Raw genomic sequence first — 20,303 nt, forward strand, 5'->3', positions numbered from 1 at the left:
TTGGAGCTGTCACAAGCTTGAGCTGCTCAAGGGAAACGCGGCTCTGCTTCCAGCAGGGCCCAACTGCCCGGGAGCACAACTTGGTTCCCTGGCCCTGAGCCAACGGGCAGCAGCAGCTTCTGTTCCCTCCTGGCTCTTGTGTCATTTCCAGCAGCACAAGACACACCAAGAAAAGCTCCTCCAGAACATGCCATGAGAAACACAACCTGATTTCATTGCATGAAGGAGCTCTGACTGTCCCACGGGCTCAGGTTTGTTTGTCAGTGAACAGAGCAGGGAAAAGCACAGCCACATTCCCTGCACAGGGAATTCACAGGAGGAAAGTGCAGGGCTGGAGGATGTGCTTGGATACAACGTTCCCACAGCAGTTTTGGGGATAAAATCGTCAGCAGAGAGAAAAAGAAAAGTCCTACCAAGGGTGGGCTGGGGAGGGCTGGTGCTTCCCGGGAGGCTCCCGAAGCTCAACAGTGTGAAAGAGTGGCTAGCTAACAAAGGTCGTGTTCCCATGCAGCAATTAGCTGAGAAAGAATTAAACAACAGTGGAGTGTAGTTGGTATGAGATGTTGCAATATCAGAAAGACCTTAGTGATAACTGTGAACTGAGAACAGGACACTGTGATCAGAAGAATGTGAATTCAGCACAGATGAACGACCACAAGAATGTGGAACTAGGTGGAGTTGTCCTTAAACAAAATACCCAATAATGAGCTTGCTTTTGCACTATGTGTGAGCCTAATTATTGATGTTATATAGGGAGTTTGGAGTTGCCAATAAATGAGACTTGCTGATCATTCATATTGAGTGCTGCTTGTCTCCCGCCAAACTCATCAAATGGCGCCCGAACAAATGGGACCCTTGGGATCTTTGGGACCTTTGGGACATTAAAAAGCGAAGGCCATGGGAGTCGGCGACAGGGGACGGGTCCTCCGCAGCAAGGACGGCGAAAAGCAACGGTGCCGCGCCCCAGGCGACCTCAGAGGAGAGTCCTGGCCGTAACGTGCTGCCAAACCTTGTAGGGCTGCAACAGCGCTGACGGTAAGATGGAAAGGCAAGCAGCACATGATTTATTTACCTGCTTTTTAGAAAAGCCACAGCTTAAGGGTTTTGATTTGTGCAAGGAGCTCCCTGGACTTCTTGCTTATGGGTATGCTCATTCCTTTACCTCCCACTGCTGGGCAAACACTCCTATCCGTGCTGCCCATGGAAAGAGGGAGGGAGAGTCAGAGAGAAGGAAATAATGAGAAAGAAATTCCACAGCAACGCTGAAACAACGAACAGAATCTGTTCAGTTACGGCAGGATGTGATATATCCTGAACTATTTGCTTCACTTTTGGAGTCACTCTTAACACTACAATCTTATTTAAGTTCCAACTTTGCTACCCTGGAGGAAAAGAATCCAAATTTAGATTGGTTTCCACCCGAACCAGGGGGACATGGGGGAGCACTGAGGTGTGCGCAGAGAGCAGGGGCACCCCCGGGGCAGAAGCAGTGCAGAAAAAGTTCCAAGGCCACACTGAACAATTACAGAAACAGCTGAGCAGGAACAGGTGGCTCAGACAGCTTCAAAAAGAGACACAATAGCCAAAAAATCACAAACTATATGGTATCTAATTCAAACTTCATCACTGTAATTAGAAGTTGATAAGCTGCAATGGTCACCGTTGTTACCACCTGGTCCTATGAGACTTTTGTGTCTTTGCATCGCCTGCTTTTGTAAAAGTTGTGCCCCTTTTTTCCTCTCTCAGTGAACAAGAGAGATTGAGAGAAACAACTGTATGTGTTAAAGTTAACTTTGTGAGGTTTTTGGGGTTTTTTTCTGCGAGAGTATGTGGAGAATGTGAAGAAAGATAACAGCAGCAGAGAGCAGCAGCAGGGCGGGCAGTCCATCCCCCCGCTCCCTCTCTAAGAAAAAGCACAGGGATAGTACCCAGTTTGTTAAAAAGTCATGATTCATGGGTTTTTTGAATGTTTTTATATACCCTTTTAGAGTTAATTTTGTGTTTTAAGTAATTATGTAAGTAAGTATTAGTTGTAGTTTTTAGAGTTTTCCTGGAGAAGTTATTATGATTCTTTGAAAGTTTAAAAAGGCCCCTTTTCAAAAAAAAGGTGTTTAAGGTGAATATTAACAGAAGTTACCTTGCAATAATTAGTTTTAAAACCTAAGGTTAAAATATGGTATGATTTACAGCTTCTAAGAAAACCTTCCAATTGATGTTATCTACAAAAGATATTTATGGTTTAAAAAAATTAATTAGTTAAGAGAACTTTACTGTACAAGACAAAGTTAAGTTAAAGTATATATTACCCATTTGCTTGTTTTTTCCACAATTTTAATAAGGTAATTTCAATGTGAGTCCTTTTGTTATATAAAACACATATAACTGCATATATACCAATTTGGATTTTAGATTTTAGTTTAAGAATTAGACTTAATGTTTCTGAAAAGTGCTACAAAAGCTGAATGGCAACTTGGCCAAATCCTGTGTTGTTGTGGTTTTTCTCTAGAAAAACTGCACTTTAAAATCCTAACCAATTTAAACATATACTAGGCAAATTCCTGTTATGAATGAGTATTTTTAGTAACATTTGCAGTTATTGTGAGTTATTCTCAAAGCTAGATGACATAGAATTGTGATGGATTTGTTACATTTTTATAATCTTCATAGTGAATCCATGTTACTATTATATTGTGTTTAAAGGGTATATATCAAAATTTTAGTTGCCTTTTTGTAGTAACAGAATAAGATTAAGGTATGTTTTTATTTAATATAGATTAAGTGTTAATAGAATTAAGAAAAGTCAAGTTTTATTATATTTAGGCTTGAATGTTTTTAAGTTAAGTTTTATAACTTAGATATTCTTTTAAGGTTAAGTTTTGTTATTTCCTTTTGTTATAATTAATTTTATTAATTTTAAATACTGTTTAATTTAAATTGTTTATGTTTTATTGGAGACACTTGTCTAAACTGCAAAGTATAGTTATTTTCCTAGAGAGATGAAGATAGCCACAACTGAAACAGCTGTGACAGAACACTGATGAACACCTGCTTGTGGATAGAAGGGAATGCAGTCTGTGACACCCTTGACTTCATCGGGAGTTCTATTGGTTGTTACAATCTCTGCAGTTTTGTTTGTTATAGCTTTCTTATTTTTCAGTGTTTCCAGAATTTTAAGAAGATGTACCATTGCTGAGGATCAGCTGCCATGGGAGAGGCTTCAGATTAAACCAACTGCTGCATGGTTTGATTGGTCTGGTACCTGAGACTTCTGATCATTTGCTTTGTACAAATGCATTTTAACAGTTTGCTGTGCTGTGAGCATCTCCTAGCTGCTACTATTGAGAACCTTGTTTTAGAAATGAGTTAAGAGGCATCTTTCCAGTTTAAAGCCAGGCCCTGGCCAAGCCTTAACTTTACCTGGACAGAATGTTTGCCAGCAGATCCAGATGTTTTCTGTCCCAAATCAGTATTTGAGTCACTTTTTGACTCAGCAATTTGACCCTATTAATATGACAGCTGGATCAATTTTGAAGTGAGCTTGGAGAATCATTTCCAGAGGTGGTTATCCAATCCTTTACTGATGATTTTTTGTTTCTGTTTGTTTGCTAACTATGGGATGCTGGTGCAGTGTTTTAGTAATTAATAGTAGTTTTATATTACATATCTTATTAATAATGTTTATGATTTAATTGATTTTTTAACTGCTATAGGTTCTTAATCCTTGTATATATGGGTTTGTGTTGATGTTGATGTTTATAACAGAAGTACATCTCATTTTTTTTTTTTTTTAAGAAAACGGGGAAAATTGATATCCTAAAAGCATTTTGATTAGTGTAATTCATTAACTTCAAGGGGAGAAGTGTCTGTGTTTTGTTGGCAGGTTCAAAAAGGTCACCTGTCCATCTGACCAGACTGTCTGCCTCTGAACACACGAGATCCAGTGAACAGAGAAGTCACCACACAGCCTTGTTACTCCAGACATGGATCAGAAGTGGAGCTGTCAGGACACAGTTGTGTCTGAACACTACACAGACAGTTGCCAACAGAAATTTTATGTTGTTATTATGATGTTGTGTCTCTACCAATTTTTCAGTTATCCTTTGTTTTAAGATTTAGAAGGATGTGAAGAACAACCTGAACATCAAAGCCCTCAGTCACCGATCAGCTGCCAGCTGACATCACGGGAGCAGTGAACGTTCCAAGACTGAATCGTGTTAAATCATAGTCTGTTTGTGAAGGAAATTCTGTAGAAGATCTAAGAAAAGTGTAGAGACTCCATCTAACTGTATATAAAGCAAATTGTAGTTGTGTGTTTACCCTTTCAGCAAATTGCTTTCACGCTTAGACTACATATATACCAGAGCACGTGTGTTAAAAGTAGTTAGATAATAGTTTAAGAGTTTAGCCTGTGTAGTAATTATTATGTTAGTATAAAGTATAAGAATTTCCCCGTTCAAGAGGTAGTGTAAGCATCTGTGAAAGTTCATTTAACGTTAGTTTTAGCTGTGAGTTTGCAAGTTTGGTGTCATTTACATGGAACAAACTGCTTATGGTAATTGTGTTGTGTATAGTCCTGACCAACTGTCTGCTAACTAACATCCAAAAGTGACAGAACATATGGGTCACTCTGGCACACTGAACTGGCCAAAGGTCAATGTGTCTGAGCCTAGCCACACCTGGAGATCCTTTTCACACCTGTCTCATAGGAGTCCCTGAATGGGATCCTCAAGCATTTAAAGGTTTAATTAGTAATGAGACTCGACTGAATCAATTGGCAATGTTGCAAGAGTGCAATTGCACTGTTGGCTTCACATTAAGACAACATGAAGCCTGCAGGCAAGCAAAAATTACCAAAGTTCTCAATGTTACCATAGGGCCCCCCAGAAGAATTAGATTTGTTAGGTTCCACCAATACCTCAGGTGGATGGATAATGTTTGAACCCCCAACAAAAAGTCATTCTAACAAAGTAATGCAGCACTGGGCTGCAGACAACCATGTAGCTGATCTCGTTACTACCATTGAAAGTAAAGCCTTTATTAGTGGTGCAATCTCACAGGACAATTACCAAAGCGATTACTTAGTTCCATATTCCTAATTTGTGGAGATAGAGCATGGAATGAGATTCCTGCTAATCCACATAGAAGACCCTGTTATCTTGGGAAACTTACTTTGTTTCCATCCAAGCTTACATCAGTTGTAGAATGTAGCTGATAAAATTAAAAACATCAGTCAAAGTGAAGCCTGAATGAATTAAAGCTTAGCAACTCTAAAAAGGCTCGCTTGTTAGACCAAGAAAGATTGAACTTAATATGCATGATGTTAAGTGAACTTTCAGCCGATGTGAGTAGTTTATGTCTTGCAGCATTACAAAATCGAGCCACAATTGACTTTTTGCTCTTAGCACAAGGACATGGTTGTGGGGAGTTTGAAGGCATGTGCTGCCTGAATCTTACTGATCATTCAGTTTCCATCCATGGGCAACTGCAACAGCTACAGGATGGGTTACATGCCCTGAAAGAAGATAGTGACCCCACTGGAAGTTGGTTCTCCAGCTGGGGCATCACTGGATGGTTGAGGTCTCTTGTGCTGGAGGGGGGACGGACTTTACTTATAATGTTAATGGGGATGAAAGTCTAAGTTTTGTGTTATCTTGGCTTCATAAGGGTATAGAATGAGTCACATCCAAAGCCTGGTTTGTGCAAAAAGTGAAAGGGGGAATTGTTGCTATATTTTATATATTAATAAAGGCCTGTCTGCACAAACCAGTCTTTGAAATAACTCGTGATATTAAGGGCTAAAGTCCTTGAAACCTTTCTGCAGAAGAGAGAGTAAAGCAAAACAATATCCTTGTGTACAGGAGAAAAAATGTAAACCTGTGTGTGTTAGCCAATAGTAACTTGCTCTGCCCGCAGGCCCTGTAGAACCCTATAAAAGGTGTGCTAAAGATAGAAATAAACGGGGTTCACGTTTACTTCTGTGAAGAGTGGTGAGTTGCTGGCAGTCCTCCAATAAAGTTCTACAAATGAAACATAACAAATGTCATTGGGGTGCAGAGGCATTGGTGAAATTGATGAAACAAAAATTAATCTCGGTACAGATGCTAACAATGGCAAAATCAGTAATGTCAAAATGTGAAATCTGCTTAAAAAACAACTCAGTGACTAGACACAGGCATAGCTAGGGAAGATTAGGATAGGAACAGAAACAGGATGACACTTGGCAAGAAGCCTCTAGTAGAGTGAAATTTGGGTGGGCCCTAGAGTCTTTGCTCGGTCCTATAGCAAACTATCAGAAGAGAGAAATGTTGTACAAACTTACAGGTCAGGTAGATAAATTAGCAAGAGTGACCTGAGAAAGATTTAAAGAACTAAACATACAATTACAATTTACTACTCCTGAAAGAGCATGGAGTGTGTGAGTTTTTTAAAGGGACAGATTGATCATTGCTGTGTCCACACCCCAAATGTGACTGCAGATGTAGAATATGACATCAATCAATTGCAACAAATAGAGCATGAAGCACAGGAGGAGCAAAAGGATTTGTCTACAAGTTGGTTAGGCAAAATCTTCAAAGGGTTAGGGTGGAATGTGAGTTCATGGATTAAATCTATCATTGAGAGTGTGATCATCTTACTAACTGTATTCTTAGCAATTTGGTTAATTGACAGCATCTTCAAGGGAGAAATACGGAAGAAAATGTCCTGGAACCAGAAAATAATAAAGGCACTGATGTGAGATCCTCACCCACCATCTTCTGGTTCTCCAGTTCGTGACAACATCCAGGACAACGCTTACATCAATCAAGGATTCGAAGAACATCAAGTATAAACTCAGAAACAAAGGACTGTAACAAGTGAAAACATTTGCACTTCTAGTGAAGTGAAAATGCTTTCAAAGGGGGGAATAATAGTAAAAGGTCTTAAAATCTTAGAAAATTCAGGGACTTAGAAATAAAGTTAGGTTTGGAAAGCCCTGGGAAAAGTAGGCCCTGGGAAATGTTAGGCCTTGTCCTTGCTAAAGATCAGGTGAAACTGCACCTGTGTTAGCAGTATATACAATGATACAATTGTTAGATGTGATTAGATATAATTATTGTTTAAAGAAGATGAGGAACAATGTTAGGGGTCTGAGGTGGATCATGAGAAATCCATGCTTGGGTAACATCAATGTATACAATAGAACGATGTAAGTTTAATAATTAATATGTAAGTTATATAACGATAGAGTATAAAACATGTTGAACTCAAAACCAAGTCAGGTCAGATTTGGGTATGTGTACCCCTGACACCCAGATCTCTTAATAAAGCACCTGCATATAATCATTCGTGATTGTCTGTGCTCCTGAACGCTAACAATTTCATCAGATTTTACTGGAATTTTGTGAGAAATTTGTGGAGTTTTGTGGGATATTTTGTAAAATTTTGTAAGATATTGAGGAGATTTAGGGAATTTTGTGGGAAATTTTCTGGAATTTTGAGAATTTTTCTAGAATTTTGTGGGATTCTGAGAAGACTTGAAGAGTTTTTTGGTATTTTTCTGGAATTTTGTGGAACACTGTGGAGATTTTGTGGATGTTTCTGGAATTTGGTAGGGTTTTGTGCAGATTTAGGGAATTTTGTGGGATTTTTCTGGAATTTGGTGGGATTTTTCTGGAATTTTGTGGAATTCTTTTCAAGAATTTCGTGATTTTTTTTCTGGAATTCTGTGTAAATAGGAGGAGATTCTGTGGGATGTTTCTGGAAATTGGTAGGGTTTTGATAAGATTGAGAGGTTTTTTTATTTTTCTGCAATTTTATGGGATTTTTCTGGAATTTTGTAGAAATTTATGGAGACATTTTCAGTTGTTTCTGGAAAATCGTAGGGTTTTGATAAGATTGAGGGGGTTTTTTTATTTTTCTGCAATTTTCTGGGATTTTTCTGGAATTTTGTAGAAATTTGTGGAGATATTTTGGGATGTTTCTGGAAATGTGTAGGGTTTTGAGAAGTTTTAGGAAATTTTGTGGGTGTTTTCTGCCATTTTGTGGGATTTTAAGGAGACTTGAAGGATTTTGTGGGAGGTTTATAGAATTATTGGGATTTTTATGGAATGTTGTGGGTTTTTTGTGGAATTTTGTGGGATTTTGAGGAGACTTGAGGAATTTTGAGGGATTTTTCTTAGGCTTTGTGGAAATTGGAGCAGATTTTTTGGGATGTTTCTGGAATTTGGTAGGGTTTTGAGACGTTTCAGGGATTTTTTGTGGGATTTTCCTGGAATTTCATGGGATTTTTCTGAGCTTTTGTGGGATTTTGATAAAATTTAAATATTTTTGTGGGATTTTTTTGGAATTTTGTGGGATTTTTTTTGAATGTTGTGAAATTTTGTGGGATTTTGAGGAGACTTGAAGAAGTTTTTGGGGATTTTTCTGGAATCTTGTGGGATTGTTCCTTAAATTTTGTGTGATGCTTCTGGAATTTTGTGGGGGTTTTATGGAATTTTGAGGGATATTGAGGAGACTTGAAGAATTTTCAGGCATCTTTCTTAGATTTTGTGGGAATTTGTGGAGATTTTGTGGGATGTTTCTGGAATTCGGTGGGATTTTGAGAAGATTGATGGAATTCTGTGGGATTTTTTTTTTTAATGTTGTGGGATTTTTTTGGAGTTATTCTGGAATTATGAGGAGATTTTGTGGGATGATTCTGGAATTATTGAGGTATTTGTGAAATTTTGAAGGAATTTGGGAATACTTGAAGAATTTTGTGGGCTTTTTCTTAGATTTTGTGGAAATTTGTAAAGATTTTGTGGGATGTTTCAAAAATTTGATTCGGTTTTGAGAAGATTTAAGGACTTTTTTTTTTTTCTGCAATTTTGTGGGATTTATATGCAATTTTGGGGGATTTTTTTTTAATTTTGTGGGATTTTTCTGGAATGTTGTGGGATAATGAGGAGACTTGAAGAATTTTGAGGGATATTTCTGGAATTTTGTGGAAAGTGGAGGAGATCTGTGTGGATGTTTCTGAAAGTTTGAGGGAATATTTTGGAATGTTGTGGAAATTGGAAGAGATCTTTTTTATGTTTCTGGAATTTGGTGACATTTTGAAGAATTTTGTGGCATATTTGTGGAATTTTTGTAGAATTTTGTGGGATTTTGAGAAGACTTGAACAATTTTGTGGGATTTTTCTTAGATTTTGTGGAACTTTGTGGAGATTTTGTGGGCTGTTTCAAAAATTTGGTAGGGTTATGGGAAGACTTAAGAATTTTTTGGGATTTTGCTGCAATTTTGTAGGATTTTTCTGTAATTTTGTGGTATATCGAGTAAACTTGATGAATTTTGAGGGATATTTCTAATATTTTCTGGAAATTTGTGCAGATTTTGTGAGATGTTTCTGAAATTTTGTGAAGGGAGAAAATTTAGGTAATTTTGTGGTATTTTTTTCAAATGTGGAACTTCTCTTAAATTTTGTGGAATTTTCTCAAATTTTGAGGGATTTTTGTAGAATTTTGTGGAAATTGTGGAGATTTTGTGGGATGTTTTTGGAATTCGGTAAAGTTTTGAGAAGATTTAGTGAATTTTGTGGTATTTTTTTCTTCAGTGTTGTGGGATTTTTTTTAAATTTTGTGGGATATTGAAGAGATTTTTGTGGAAGTTTCTTGAATTTTGTGAGATTTTTTTTGAATTTTGAAAGATTTCGAAGACTCATGAAAAGTTTTTAAGCATTTTTCTTAGATTGTGTGGAAATTTGTGGAGAATTTTGTGGGATATATCTGGAATTTCGTGAGCCTGTGAGAAGATTTAAGGAATTTCTTGCTTTTTTTCTAGAATTTTGTGGGATGTTTCTAGAATTTTTAGGATTTTTTTTGGATTGTTTTGGGGTTTTGTGGATCTTTGTAGGATTTTATGGAGACTTGAAGGATTTTGAGTACATTTTTCTTAGATTTTGTGGAAATTAGTGGAGATTTTGTGGGGTGTTTCTGGAATTTTGTTGGGTTTTCTGAAGATTTAGGGAATTTTGTGGGATTTTTTTGGAATGTTGTGGTAATTTTCTGGAATTTTGTGGGATTTTGAAAAGCCTTGAAGAATTGTGTGGGATTTTTCTGAGATTGTGTGGAAATTTGTGGAAATTTTTTGGGATATTGCCGGAATTTGTTGGGCTTATGAGAAGATTTTTGGAATTTTGAGGGGTTTTTTTTCTGGAATTTTGTGAGGTGTTCCTGGAATTTGGTGGGATTTTTTTTGGAATGTTGTGGAATTGTCAGGAATTCTGTGGGATTTTGAAAAGACCTGAGAGATTTTGTGGGTTGTTTCTAGAATTGTTAGGATTTTTTGGAATGTTGTGGGGTTTTTGTGGAATTTTGTAGGATATTGAGGAGCCCTGAAGAATTGTGTGGGATTTTTCTCAGGCTTTGTGGAAATTTGTGAAGATTATGTGGGATATTTCTGGAATTTGGTAGGGTTTTGAGAAGATGTAGGGAATTTTGTGGGTGTTTTCTGGCATTTTTTTGGATTTTTCTGGAATGTGGCGGGATGTTTCTGGAATTTTGTGATGATTTTTTGTAATTTCGGTGATTTTGGAGAGACTTGAAGAATTTTGAGTACATTTTTCTTAGATTGTGAGGAAATTAGTGGAGATTTTGTGGGGATATTTCAAGAATTTGGTAGGGTTTTCTGAAGTTTTAGGGAATTTTGTGGGATTTTTTTGTAATGTGGTAATTTTCTAAAATTTTGTGTGATTTTAAGCAGCCTTGATGAATTGTGTGGGATTATTCTTAGATTGCATGGAAATTTGTGGAGATTTTATGGGATATTTCTGGAATTTGTTGGGCTTATGAGAAGATCTGGGGAATTTTGTGGATTTTTTTCTGGATTTTTGTGGGATGTTTCTGGAATTTGGTGGGATTTCTTTGGAATGTTATGGAATTGTCTGGAATTTTGTGGGATTTTGAGGAGACTTGAAGGATTTTGTGGGATGTTTCTAGAATTTTTAGGAATTTTTTTGAATGTTGTGTGGTTTCTGTGGAATTTTGTGGCATATTGAGGAGCCTTGAAGAATTTTGTGGGATTTTTCTTAGGTTTTGTGGAAATTTGTAAAGATTATGAAGGATGTTTTTGAAATTTGGTAGGGTTTTGAGAAGATTTGGGGAATTTTGTGGGATTTTTTTGGAAAGTTGTGGTAATTTTCTTGAATTTTGTGGGATTCTGAGGAGACAAGAAGGATTTTGTGGGGCATTTTTCTTAGATTGTGCGGAAATTTGTAGTGATTTTGTGGGATATTTCTGGAATTTTGTGGGGTTTTCAGAAGATTTTGGGAACTTTTTTGGGAGTTTTCTGCCCTTTTTTATGATTTTTCTGGAATATTGAGGGATATTTCTAGAATTTTGTGATTTTTTTTGTGGAATTTGGGAGATTTTGAGGAGACTTGAAGAATTTTAATGGCCTTTTTCTTAGATTTTGTGGAAATTAGTGGAGATTTTGTGGGGTGTTTCTGGAATTTGGTTAGGTTTTCTGAAGTTTTAGAGAATTTTCTGGCATTTATTGGGAATGTTGTGGTAATTTTCTGGAATTTTTTGGGATTTTGAGGAGCCTTGAAGAATTGTGTGGGATTTTTCTTAGATTGTGTGGAAATTTGTGGAGATTTTTTGGGATATTTCTGGAATTTGTTGGGCTTATGAGGAGATCTGGGGAATTTTGTGGGGTTTTTTTAGGAATTTTGTGAGATGTTTCTGGAATTTTGTGGGATTTCTTCAGAATGTTGAGGAATTGTCTGGAATTTTGTGGGATTTTGAGGAGACTTGAAGGATTTTGTGAGCTGTTTCTGTAATTTTTTGTGATTTTTTTTGAATGTTGTGTGGTTTCTGTGGAATTTTGTGGGATATTGAGGAGACTTGAAGAGTTTTGAGGGATTTTTCTTAGGTTTTTTGGAAATTTGTAAAGATTGTGTGGGATGTATCTGGAAGTTGGTGGGCTTATGAGAAGATTTTGGGAACTTTGTGGGGGGTTTTTTTTGTAAGTTTGTGAGGTGTTTCTGGAATTTGGTGGGATTGTTTTGGAATGTTGTGGTAATTTTCTGGAATTTTGTGGGATTTTGTGGGATTTTGAGGAGCCTTGAAGAATTGTATGGGATTTTACTTTGATTGTGTGGAAATTTGTTGGGATTTTGTGGGATATTTCTGGAATTTGTTGGGCTTATGAGAAGATTTTGGGAATTTTGTGGATTTTTTACTGGAATTTTGTGAGGTTTTTCTGGAATTTTGTGGGATTTTGAGGAGTCTTGAAGAGTTTTGAGGGGTTTTTCTTAGATTGTGTGGAAATTTTTGGAGATTATGTGGGATATTTCTGGAATTTGGTAGAGTTTTGAGAAGATTTAGGAATTTTTGTGGGTGTTTTCTGTCATTTTTTGGGATTTTTCTGGAATTTTGAGGGATGTTTCTGGAATTTTGTGATGTTTTTGTGTAATTTGGGTGATTGTCCTGGTTTAGGTTAAATTTGGGAGAAAACCTCCAGTGGGCTCCCCCCGGGAAGCAAACCCACGTGGCCCCTTTCTCCCACCCCCCATCCAGTTCGGGAAGAGATTTCTCTAAGAGGAGTGGAAAAAACCTGTTTATTTCCCAGGCACAGCACTACCCAGCACAAAAATGAACGATATCAAATTACAGAACCTCTCGCCCTTCAGCAGAGATGAGGAACTTCAGAGGGTCTCTTTCCTGGGGGTGTTGGCTCTGTTATCAGTCCCTCTGGCGCTGGAAAATGCCGCTGCCCAGGCCGGGCTCCCGGTAGTCCAGGGGTGCTCCCGGTGCTCCCCCGAGTCCCCAGTCCAGAGCAGGTTCGATTCGTTTCAGGAAAAGGGAAAGAAAACAGTCCAGGAAGACCTCTCTGCTCCGGCTAGCTGGAAAGCCAAGGCGATCTGTGTCTTGTTGTCTGTCTGTGCTGTAGTCAAAACTCCCGATGCGGGGGGAGCAAGTGCAGTCTGATAACAGACTTGGTGCTTCTTTTCCACTCACTTTTACTCTCAGATGGAATTTTAAGAATACAGAACCTGTGTCTGGGTTAGGTGGACGAATGGGGATACAATTTAACATCATAATCAACCCAGGACACACACCCACTGTGCTTTCCAGCTGCTTTGCTCCAGCTCCCCCCAAATCACCACGAATTCCACTGAACTGAAACAAATCCAAATCCTCGTGGGTCGGGACAAGGGCAGGGAGAGGTCACTCAGGGATCACCATCAGGGGCACAGCAGCCCGACACGGGGAAATGAACTGAATTTAGGACTGAGCAAATCAGACCAGGAGAATGAGGATTAAAATCAATCTTGAGAAACACCTCCTCCCGCTCCTGAACTTTTCTGTCCGGGCCGCTGCTCGCGGGGCACAGAGAGGGGCCCGGCCGTGTCCCTCCAGACCTCCCTGGGAATCACCCCAGAGCCCTCAGCCTTCCTTGTGCCCATCCCCGGGGCCCCTTGTCCCTCCCAGTGGCTCCCGTGGCTCTCCCAGTCCATCCCAGCCTCTCCCAGTCCATCCCATTCACTCTCAGTCCATCCCAGCCTCTCCCAGTGACCCCGCCTGTCCATCTCGCCCCTCCGTGGATCTGCCGCCGCTCAGCCAATCAGAGCGCGCAGCTCTGATGACTCATCAGTTGCCGGGCAGATCCACAGAGCCGAGAGCCCCGCGCTGGACTCGGCCGCCCAGTGCCGCGTACTTCATTCCCAGTCCCTCCCAGTGCCACCACAGTCCCGCCCAGTGCCACCACAGTCCCTCCCAGTGCCACCACAGTCCCTCCCACTCCTTTTTAGCCCATTCTCAGTCTATTCCGAGTTTATTCCCGCTTCACTTCCAGACCTCCACGCTCTCTTCCAGTTTCCGGTATCCACTCTCATCTCTCACAGTGCCACCCCAGTCCCTGCCAGTCCATTCCCAGTCCCTCCCAATGCCACTCGTCTTTCATCTCTCCCAGTTCCCCTCCAGCTGGTCCCACTCTATCCCCACTCACTCCCAGTGCCCATCCCAGCGTGTCCATCTCGCTGGTGCCCTCCAGCTCCCAGCCCGGCCCCGGCCGCCTGCTCTGCTCCCTGATGGATTTCTCCCCTGCCCACATCCAGCTGAGCTGCTCCCAGGGCCAGCAGCAGCTCTCGGGCCACGTGCTGGCCACTGCCGTGCTCCCCAGCGGGGACTGGAGCCAGCAGCTCCTGCTGCTGCTGGAAACCGCCCCCGGCAATGCGGGCTCAGCTCCAGCTGCCAGGTGGAGCACGGCAGCCTGGAGCACCCCCTGAGCCGGCACTGGGGCACGGCCCGGCCCCCACAGCGCCGGGGGCAGCGGGGGAGGCACTGGGGGGGCCCAGAGGGGGATTGGGGTGTGCTGGGAGGAACTGGGAGGGAGTTTGAGATAGACTGGTTTAATCTGGAGAAGGGATTGATGTGCTTAGGATGGCTGGGAAGGGGTTTGAAGAATGTTGGGGAGGGTGGGATGGGGTTCTGGGGGTGCTGGTGGACACTGGGAGGGAGTTTGGGGGTGCTGGGTGTCACTGGGAGGGATTTGAGTGAGCCTTGAGGAGCTGCAAGGAGATTGGGGATTGGAAAGCAGGGATTGGGATGAGGTTGGTTGTGCTGGGAAGAGAAGTAGAAGAGTCTTGATGAGTCCTGGTGGGCCTGGGAAGGGACTGGGAGAGGGTTTGGGGGTCCTGGGGCAGTGGGGGGAAATTGGGAGGGGGCTGTGGGATCCTGAGAGGAACAGGAGGGGCTCTGCTGGGTCCTGGGGAGGCTGGGAAGAGACTGGCAGTGATTTACCAAAATAGTGATATTGATCCAGTATCAACATCAATCTGTTAATGGACAAAAAACCTCTCCAACAGTTTAAAGTTACAAAGTGGATGTTTAATCACAGAACTGGGCGAGTGCAGGAGTCACCCCTTAATATGCACTGCAAGTTGACAAAAGATTCCAGTGTGAATTTATTTACAAAAGTCTTGAATATCCAAAATACTAATATATATTAATACTAATGCATATGCATAATGCTAGCACTTCCCATTCTCCACTTTGGATTAAAATGCACGGTAATGATTTTAAAAAGTCATTACACCTGCCTGGTTGGCTCCCTAATTTGAAGAGGAGGTCATTTTGGTGAGGAGGAGTCATCAAGAGATGAAGGAAAACCGCTCTTCCTCACTCTCACCTTTCTACCTTTACAATGGTTGACATTACAAATGACATTTGGTACAACTCCAATTTCCTCCCTTGTGACTTTGAAATGGGTTTCCAGATGTAAGGTCTGTGATCTTCCTGAACCCATTTATCAGTTTCTTTTTTCACATTATAAGCACAGCTAAACAAACATATAATGACAAGTAATTTTTTACCTAAGTCTGAGATTCATTATCTCAAATCCTGCTTCTCACTTCATCATTAACTCTAACTAGTTCCAGCAAGGCCTATCTCTAGCTAAGATCTCCAATTTTTCTCTAATTCATCATTTTTTAAAATAAGTGACTCCCAAGGAAGTTTCAGTGGGTCCTGGATGGGCTGGGAGAAACTGGGAGGGTACTTGGAGGGGCTTGAGGTGTCTGTGAAAGGTTTTGGGGGTCATGATCTCTGCAGACCCCCCCAGGTATGATGTCAAACGCTGCCCACACCAAGATGCTGATGAGGATTGAAGTCTCCGTGTTGGGCTTTGTCTTCCTGGCACTGGGGCTCGGCTTCTTCCTACACAGGTATGTGAGAGGGGGTCCCGGGGGTGGTGTCCTCTCTCCCACAGAGCGTGTGTGCTCCCCTCAGAGCCTCCAAGCTTGGTGTCACCCCCTTTTGTCTGCCCACACAGCTCCTGAGGCAAAATTTTCTTGAGGACATAAAGTCAACAATTCCCATTGTTGGTCTGTGTCCTGATGGATTTTCATTCCCCTGCTTTCATCCAGGTGCCCACAGGGAGCCAGGAAGATGTGGAGCCTCCCAGCCAGGTGTCTTCCCAACACGCATCACCAGGACCACGGATCACCAGGGCTCTGCCCAACGGGGGTCACTGGGGATCATCCAATGCCCATCCTCCCATGGGGGATGGAGCTGGAGCAGCGCACGAAGCTCTTCCCGCACTTGGGGCACTCGCAGGGCTTCCCTTACTGGTGCCCCCGTTGGTGTCGGGTCAAGTGAGATCTCTGTGAGAAGCTCTTCCCACACTGGGGACACTCGTAGGGCCTCTCCCCAGTGTGGATGCGCCGGTGCCTGATATGGGTGGAATTCTGCTGGAAGCCCTTCCCGCAGTTGGGGCAGCGGAAGGGCCTCTCCTCTGTGTGAATCCACTCATGTCTGATGAGAGTGGAGCTGCACTGAAACCTCTTCCCACACTGGGGACACTCGTAGGGCCTCTCCCCAGTGTGGATGCGCTGGTGTTTTCTCAGGTCAGAGTTCCTCCCAAAGCTCTTCCCACATTCCAAGCAGGTGTAGGGCCGTTCCCCTGTGTGGATCACCTGGTGTCGGATGAGATGGTCCTTCTGGCTGAAGCTCTTCCCACACTTCCCACACTCGTAGCGTTTTTCCCCAGTGTGGATCCTCTGGTGTTTCCGCAGGCTGGAGCTCTGGCTGAAGCTCTTCCCACATTCCCCACACTCGTAGGGCTTTTCACCAGTGTGAATCACCTGGTGCCGGTGCAGGTTGGACCTGTAGCTGAAGCCCTTCCCACATTCCAAGCATTTGTGGGGCTTCTCCCACAGCTCTGAGCTCCGGCTGGATCTCTGGCCATGTTCCTGGCACTGGGGGGATCTTTCCCCCTCGCAGCTCCCTGGGCTCGGTCTGCAGCTCCTCCTGGTGTGGCATCTCCAAAGTTTTTTCTCCTCCATCTGGCCACAGCTTGGGAAAATAAAATCCTGGCTTGGGGGAAAAAACAAGAGGAGAGCACCTTGGACTGGGGTCTCCTTCTTCCAAAGTTCATCTCAGGAAGCCTTTGGGAAGCTTGTGTCTTTAACAAACCAAAACACCAACATTCAGCTCAAACATCCTCTGAACATCAAGAGACAGATCAAAAACTAATCAAACATCAAGATTCAGCTAAACCCTCCTACAGAACAGAAAGATTCAGCCCCTGCAAAAAAACAAAGCACCAACATTTAGCCCAATAAAGCTCAGAAATACCAAGGTTCAGTCCCAGGAAAATCATGGATCCCCCTCCCCAGTCACCTGCTGACTGTGATCAGGGCAACACTCCTGGGACTGCACATACAGGGAGAGTGGAACCTTGTGCTGCTTCCTCTTCCTGCTCTTCCTCCTCCTCCGTGTCCCTACTCTTCCTCACACTCCTCTTCCCCCTTCTCCCGCACAATCCCACCTTCTCCTCCCACGTGCATCCTTTGAACATTTTGCTCTTCATCCCTGCTTCTCCATCCCTTCTCCTCCTGCCCCCAGGCCCAGCACCCACTGCCGCCTCCCTCTTCCCCCCCAGTCCCACAGCATCCCACCGCAGGGGCACGGATGCAGCTGGGCCAGCTCGGCCTGGGGCAGCGCTGGGCTCTCGGCCGCTTCCGCCCGCACTCGCTCCCCACTGCAGCCGCTCCCGCCACCACAGCGCGGGGGGGCCCGGCCTTGGCGCTCCCCCCTCCCACCTCCCCAAATTCCCCTCCAGGGGGGCGCCAAGGCCCAGGGAGGGCATAGGTGGGATCCAAGTGGGACCACTGTAGGGAAAAAATGAATGTTAAAAAGACATCCTGGACAAAGAGATGATGACCTCAAAATATCTCTCAAGGGTCCCTTGGGAGAATGTGGAGGTCGTTTGAACATTCTCCCAGAGGGAATTAAGGACATGGACACCCAGGGGGGCAAGAAGGGAAGTCCAGAAGGGATTTAGACAACAGGGGATGGATGGTGTTGGTGTGCTGGGAAGGGATTGGCTGAAGGGGAGTGTGCAGGAATGTGCTTAAGGCAAGAAGCAGCAGGAGCAATCCATGGGGTAAGAAAAATGATTATATAAAAGAGGAAACAGAGAAAAATACTGAGGATTGGGATGGTTTTCAGAAGGGTCTTATCCTCAGAATTTGCCAGCTGACTCAGATCCTTTGTATCCCAGTTTTCCAGGAGAGGAAAACAAGGAGGTGAGGATTTCAGGGGGTTTCTCTGAGCTGGGAGCGGCAGGAGCGGGCGCAGAGCTGCGGCACCGGGAGCACGGGCTGGGGGCCTGTGGGGAGCTGTGGGGCCGGGCCGGGGCTGTGGGGCAGCCGGGGCTCAGCGCCGGGCGCTGCCTGAGCCCAGCACCCCCCGGGCAGGGCCGGCAGTGGCCCCCGGCCCCCAGGAGGCTGCGGGACGCCCCGGCCGCTGCCCGGCCCCGTGGAGCTGCCGGCCCTGCCCGCCGGGGGGGCCGCCTTTGGACACTGCGGCAGGACAGGGACCGGCTCTGGGATACGGGCTGGGGAGGGGAGCCTCAGCACAGCCAGCACGAGGAAGGAACAGCTCACAAATGGCGATTAGACCTGCAAGGATCCACATGATCTTTTAAGCATTTCCTGCTGGGTCCCTGGAGAAAGGAAGGGTTTTGCAGAAAGCTCAGCAGCTGCCACAGGATGAGCACCCACAGGCACTGAGGGGGGCTGCAGCAGCGACAGAAGAAGCCCCTGCAGCACTTGCTCACAAAGGCTCAGCAGCTAAATGCAGCAAGGGATGAGCAAAAGGCCAAGCTGAAGGCAAAGGCCATGGCACACTTCCTACAGCCCCTGAGGGATCAAGCCCAGGGCCCAAGGGGGCCCCAGCACCCAGGGGACACCCTTGGCCACAAGCACCTGGCACAGGCATTGCCCTCCTGGCCAGGGCACAGCCCACCCAAACAGCCCCTGGCAAGGAATCAGCCTTCCAGCTGCAGGGCACAAGGACACTGCAAGCACAGACAGCAGCACCCTCAGCACCAGCAAGTCCAGCCCTTGATGGACACGCATTCTTAGCGGTGGCACAGCTCCCATTCCACCAGGGACCTACCACACTGCAGCCCTTGGGAACATCCAGGGTGGCTCTGGATCCAGAGGAGACCTTTCCTGATGGACACAGGGGCCTCTCCATCCAATCGGAATCTTACACCTAAAGGTGCTAGGGAATATATAAATTATTAAGACACTAAGTGGGAAAGATAAGTGGGTGTGTTTTATTCAGCCACTATTAGCAGATGTGGGGGATGGGTTTGAAATGCAGGAATTTTTATTTACTCACAATTGTGATTGTAATTTACTAGAAAGGGATATGATGGCTAAATTGGGAATGCAAATTAATGTTGCAAAAGGTGATACAGAGGCTGGTTCTGTTGTACCTCTGTGTCAAATGTCTGGCAGAGCCAAGGCTGAAGTGAACCCACAAGTGTGGGCAGCCCCAGGGAAACTGGCAAAATTAGATATGGAGCCTCTCCAAATTTCCCTGAAGCAGCCAGGACAAGAGGTGTCCAAAAGCAATCCCCTGTTCCAAGGGAGGGAAGGAAGGGCTCACAGCCTGTCTGGGAGTCCTGCTCAAGGCACGGCTTGGGCAGCCAGGGATGGCTCCCTAGAATGCTCCTATCCTGCCAAACAAGAAATCCAATGGAATCCACAGAATGCTGCAGGACCCAAGAAGAAGAAATGAGATGATGAAACCGAGGCACCCCACACTCTCAGATCCTTACACCAGCCTCAACCAGCTGCCCTCCTCACACTGCTGCCATTCACAACTTGATGCAAAAGATGCTTTCTGGCAATCTGCCCACTCACAGGGGATGCAAACACAATTCTGCCTTGGGCTGGCAACAAGAGCTAGAAGGGAAAATGCTCAAGACATGGACGGTCCTTCTGCAGGGATGCACGAAAGCACCGGCCTGATTGGGGCAAGCCTTGCAGGAAATATCAAAGGAATTGACCTCATCCCCAGGGACTGGCTTAATGCAGGATGTGGATGACTTGCTCCAGTCAGAAAAACAAGGAGAAGAGGTAGAGGGAGCCTCTGTGAAATGGCTTCATTTTCAGGCTAAAAAGATGCTTTGAGTAGCTGAAAAAAAGGGGCAAACATTACAGAAAATGTTGAAATATTTTGAGACCCATTTTGACTGAAGGCTTGTGGTGTATTGACTCTGAGAGGGTCCAGTGAATCTGAGAAGTAATGTTACTCAGGACTAAAATGGAGCTGAAACAATTCTTACAATTAACAGGGAATTGTAGGAGCTGGACTGAGGATTCTATCTTTTAGCCAGAACATTCTGTGACTTTTTTAGCCCCAGATAGTCTCAATTTTATAGAGTGGATATAAGAAAGAGAACAAAACTCAACAAAATGAAAAAAATAAAATGATTGATGCCCCAGCCATGGCTCTTCCACACTCAGAAATCTGAACTGCAAGGG

General features: G+C 43.7%; 1 protein-coding gene and 1 pseudogene across 1 annotated transcript in view; one reads left to right on the forward strand and one right to left on the reverse strand.

Moving 5' to 3' along the window:
• The window catches only part of LOC147646680 (serine/threonine-protein kinase PAK 3-like), a 32,336-nt gene extending 16,536 nt beyond the window's left edge, over positions 1-15,800 (forward strand). The window contains exons 6-7 of the mRNA XM_086873092.1: positions 15,574-15,686; positions 15,794-15,800. Of these exons, the coding sequence (XP_086729218.1) occupies positions 15,574-15,686; positions 15,794-15,800 (120 nt within the window). The remainder of the gene's footprint in view (positions 1-15,573; positions 15,687-15,793) is intronic.
• On the reverse strand, positions 14,829-17,369 carry LOC111946107 (uncharacterized; annotated as a pseudogene).
• Between the last annotated feature and the right edge of the window lie 2,934 nt (positions 17,370-20,303).

The sequence above is a fragment of the Cyanistes caeruleus genome, unplaced genomic scaffold (assembly GCF_971803275.1).
Source record: "Cyanistes caeruleus unplaced genomic scaffold, bCyaCae1.hap1.1 HAP1_SCAFFOLD_87, whole genome shotgun sequence".
In the NCBI taxonomy this organism is placed as follows: domain Eukaryota; kingdom Metazoa; phylum Chordata; class Aves; order Passeriformes; family Paridae; genus Cyanistes; species Cyanistes caeruleus.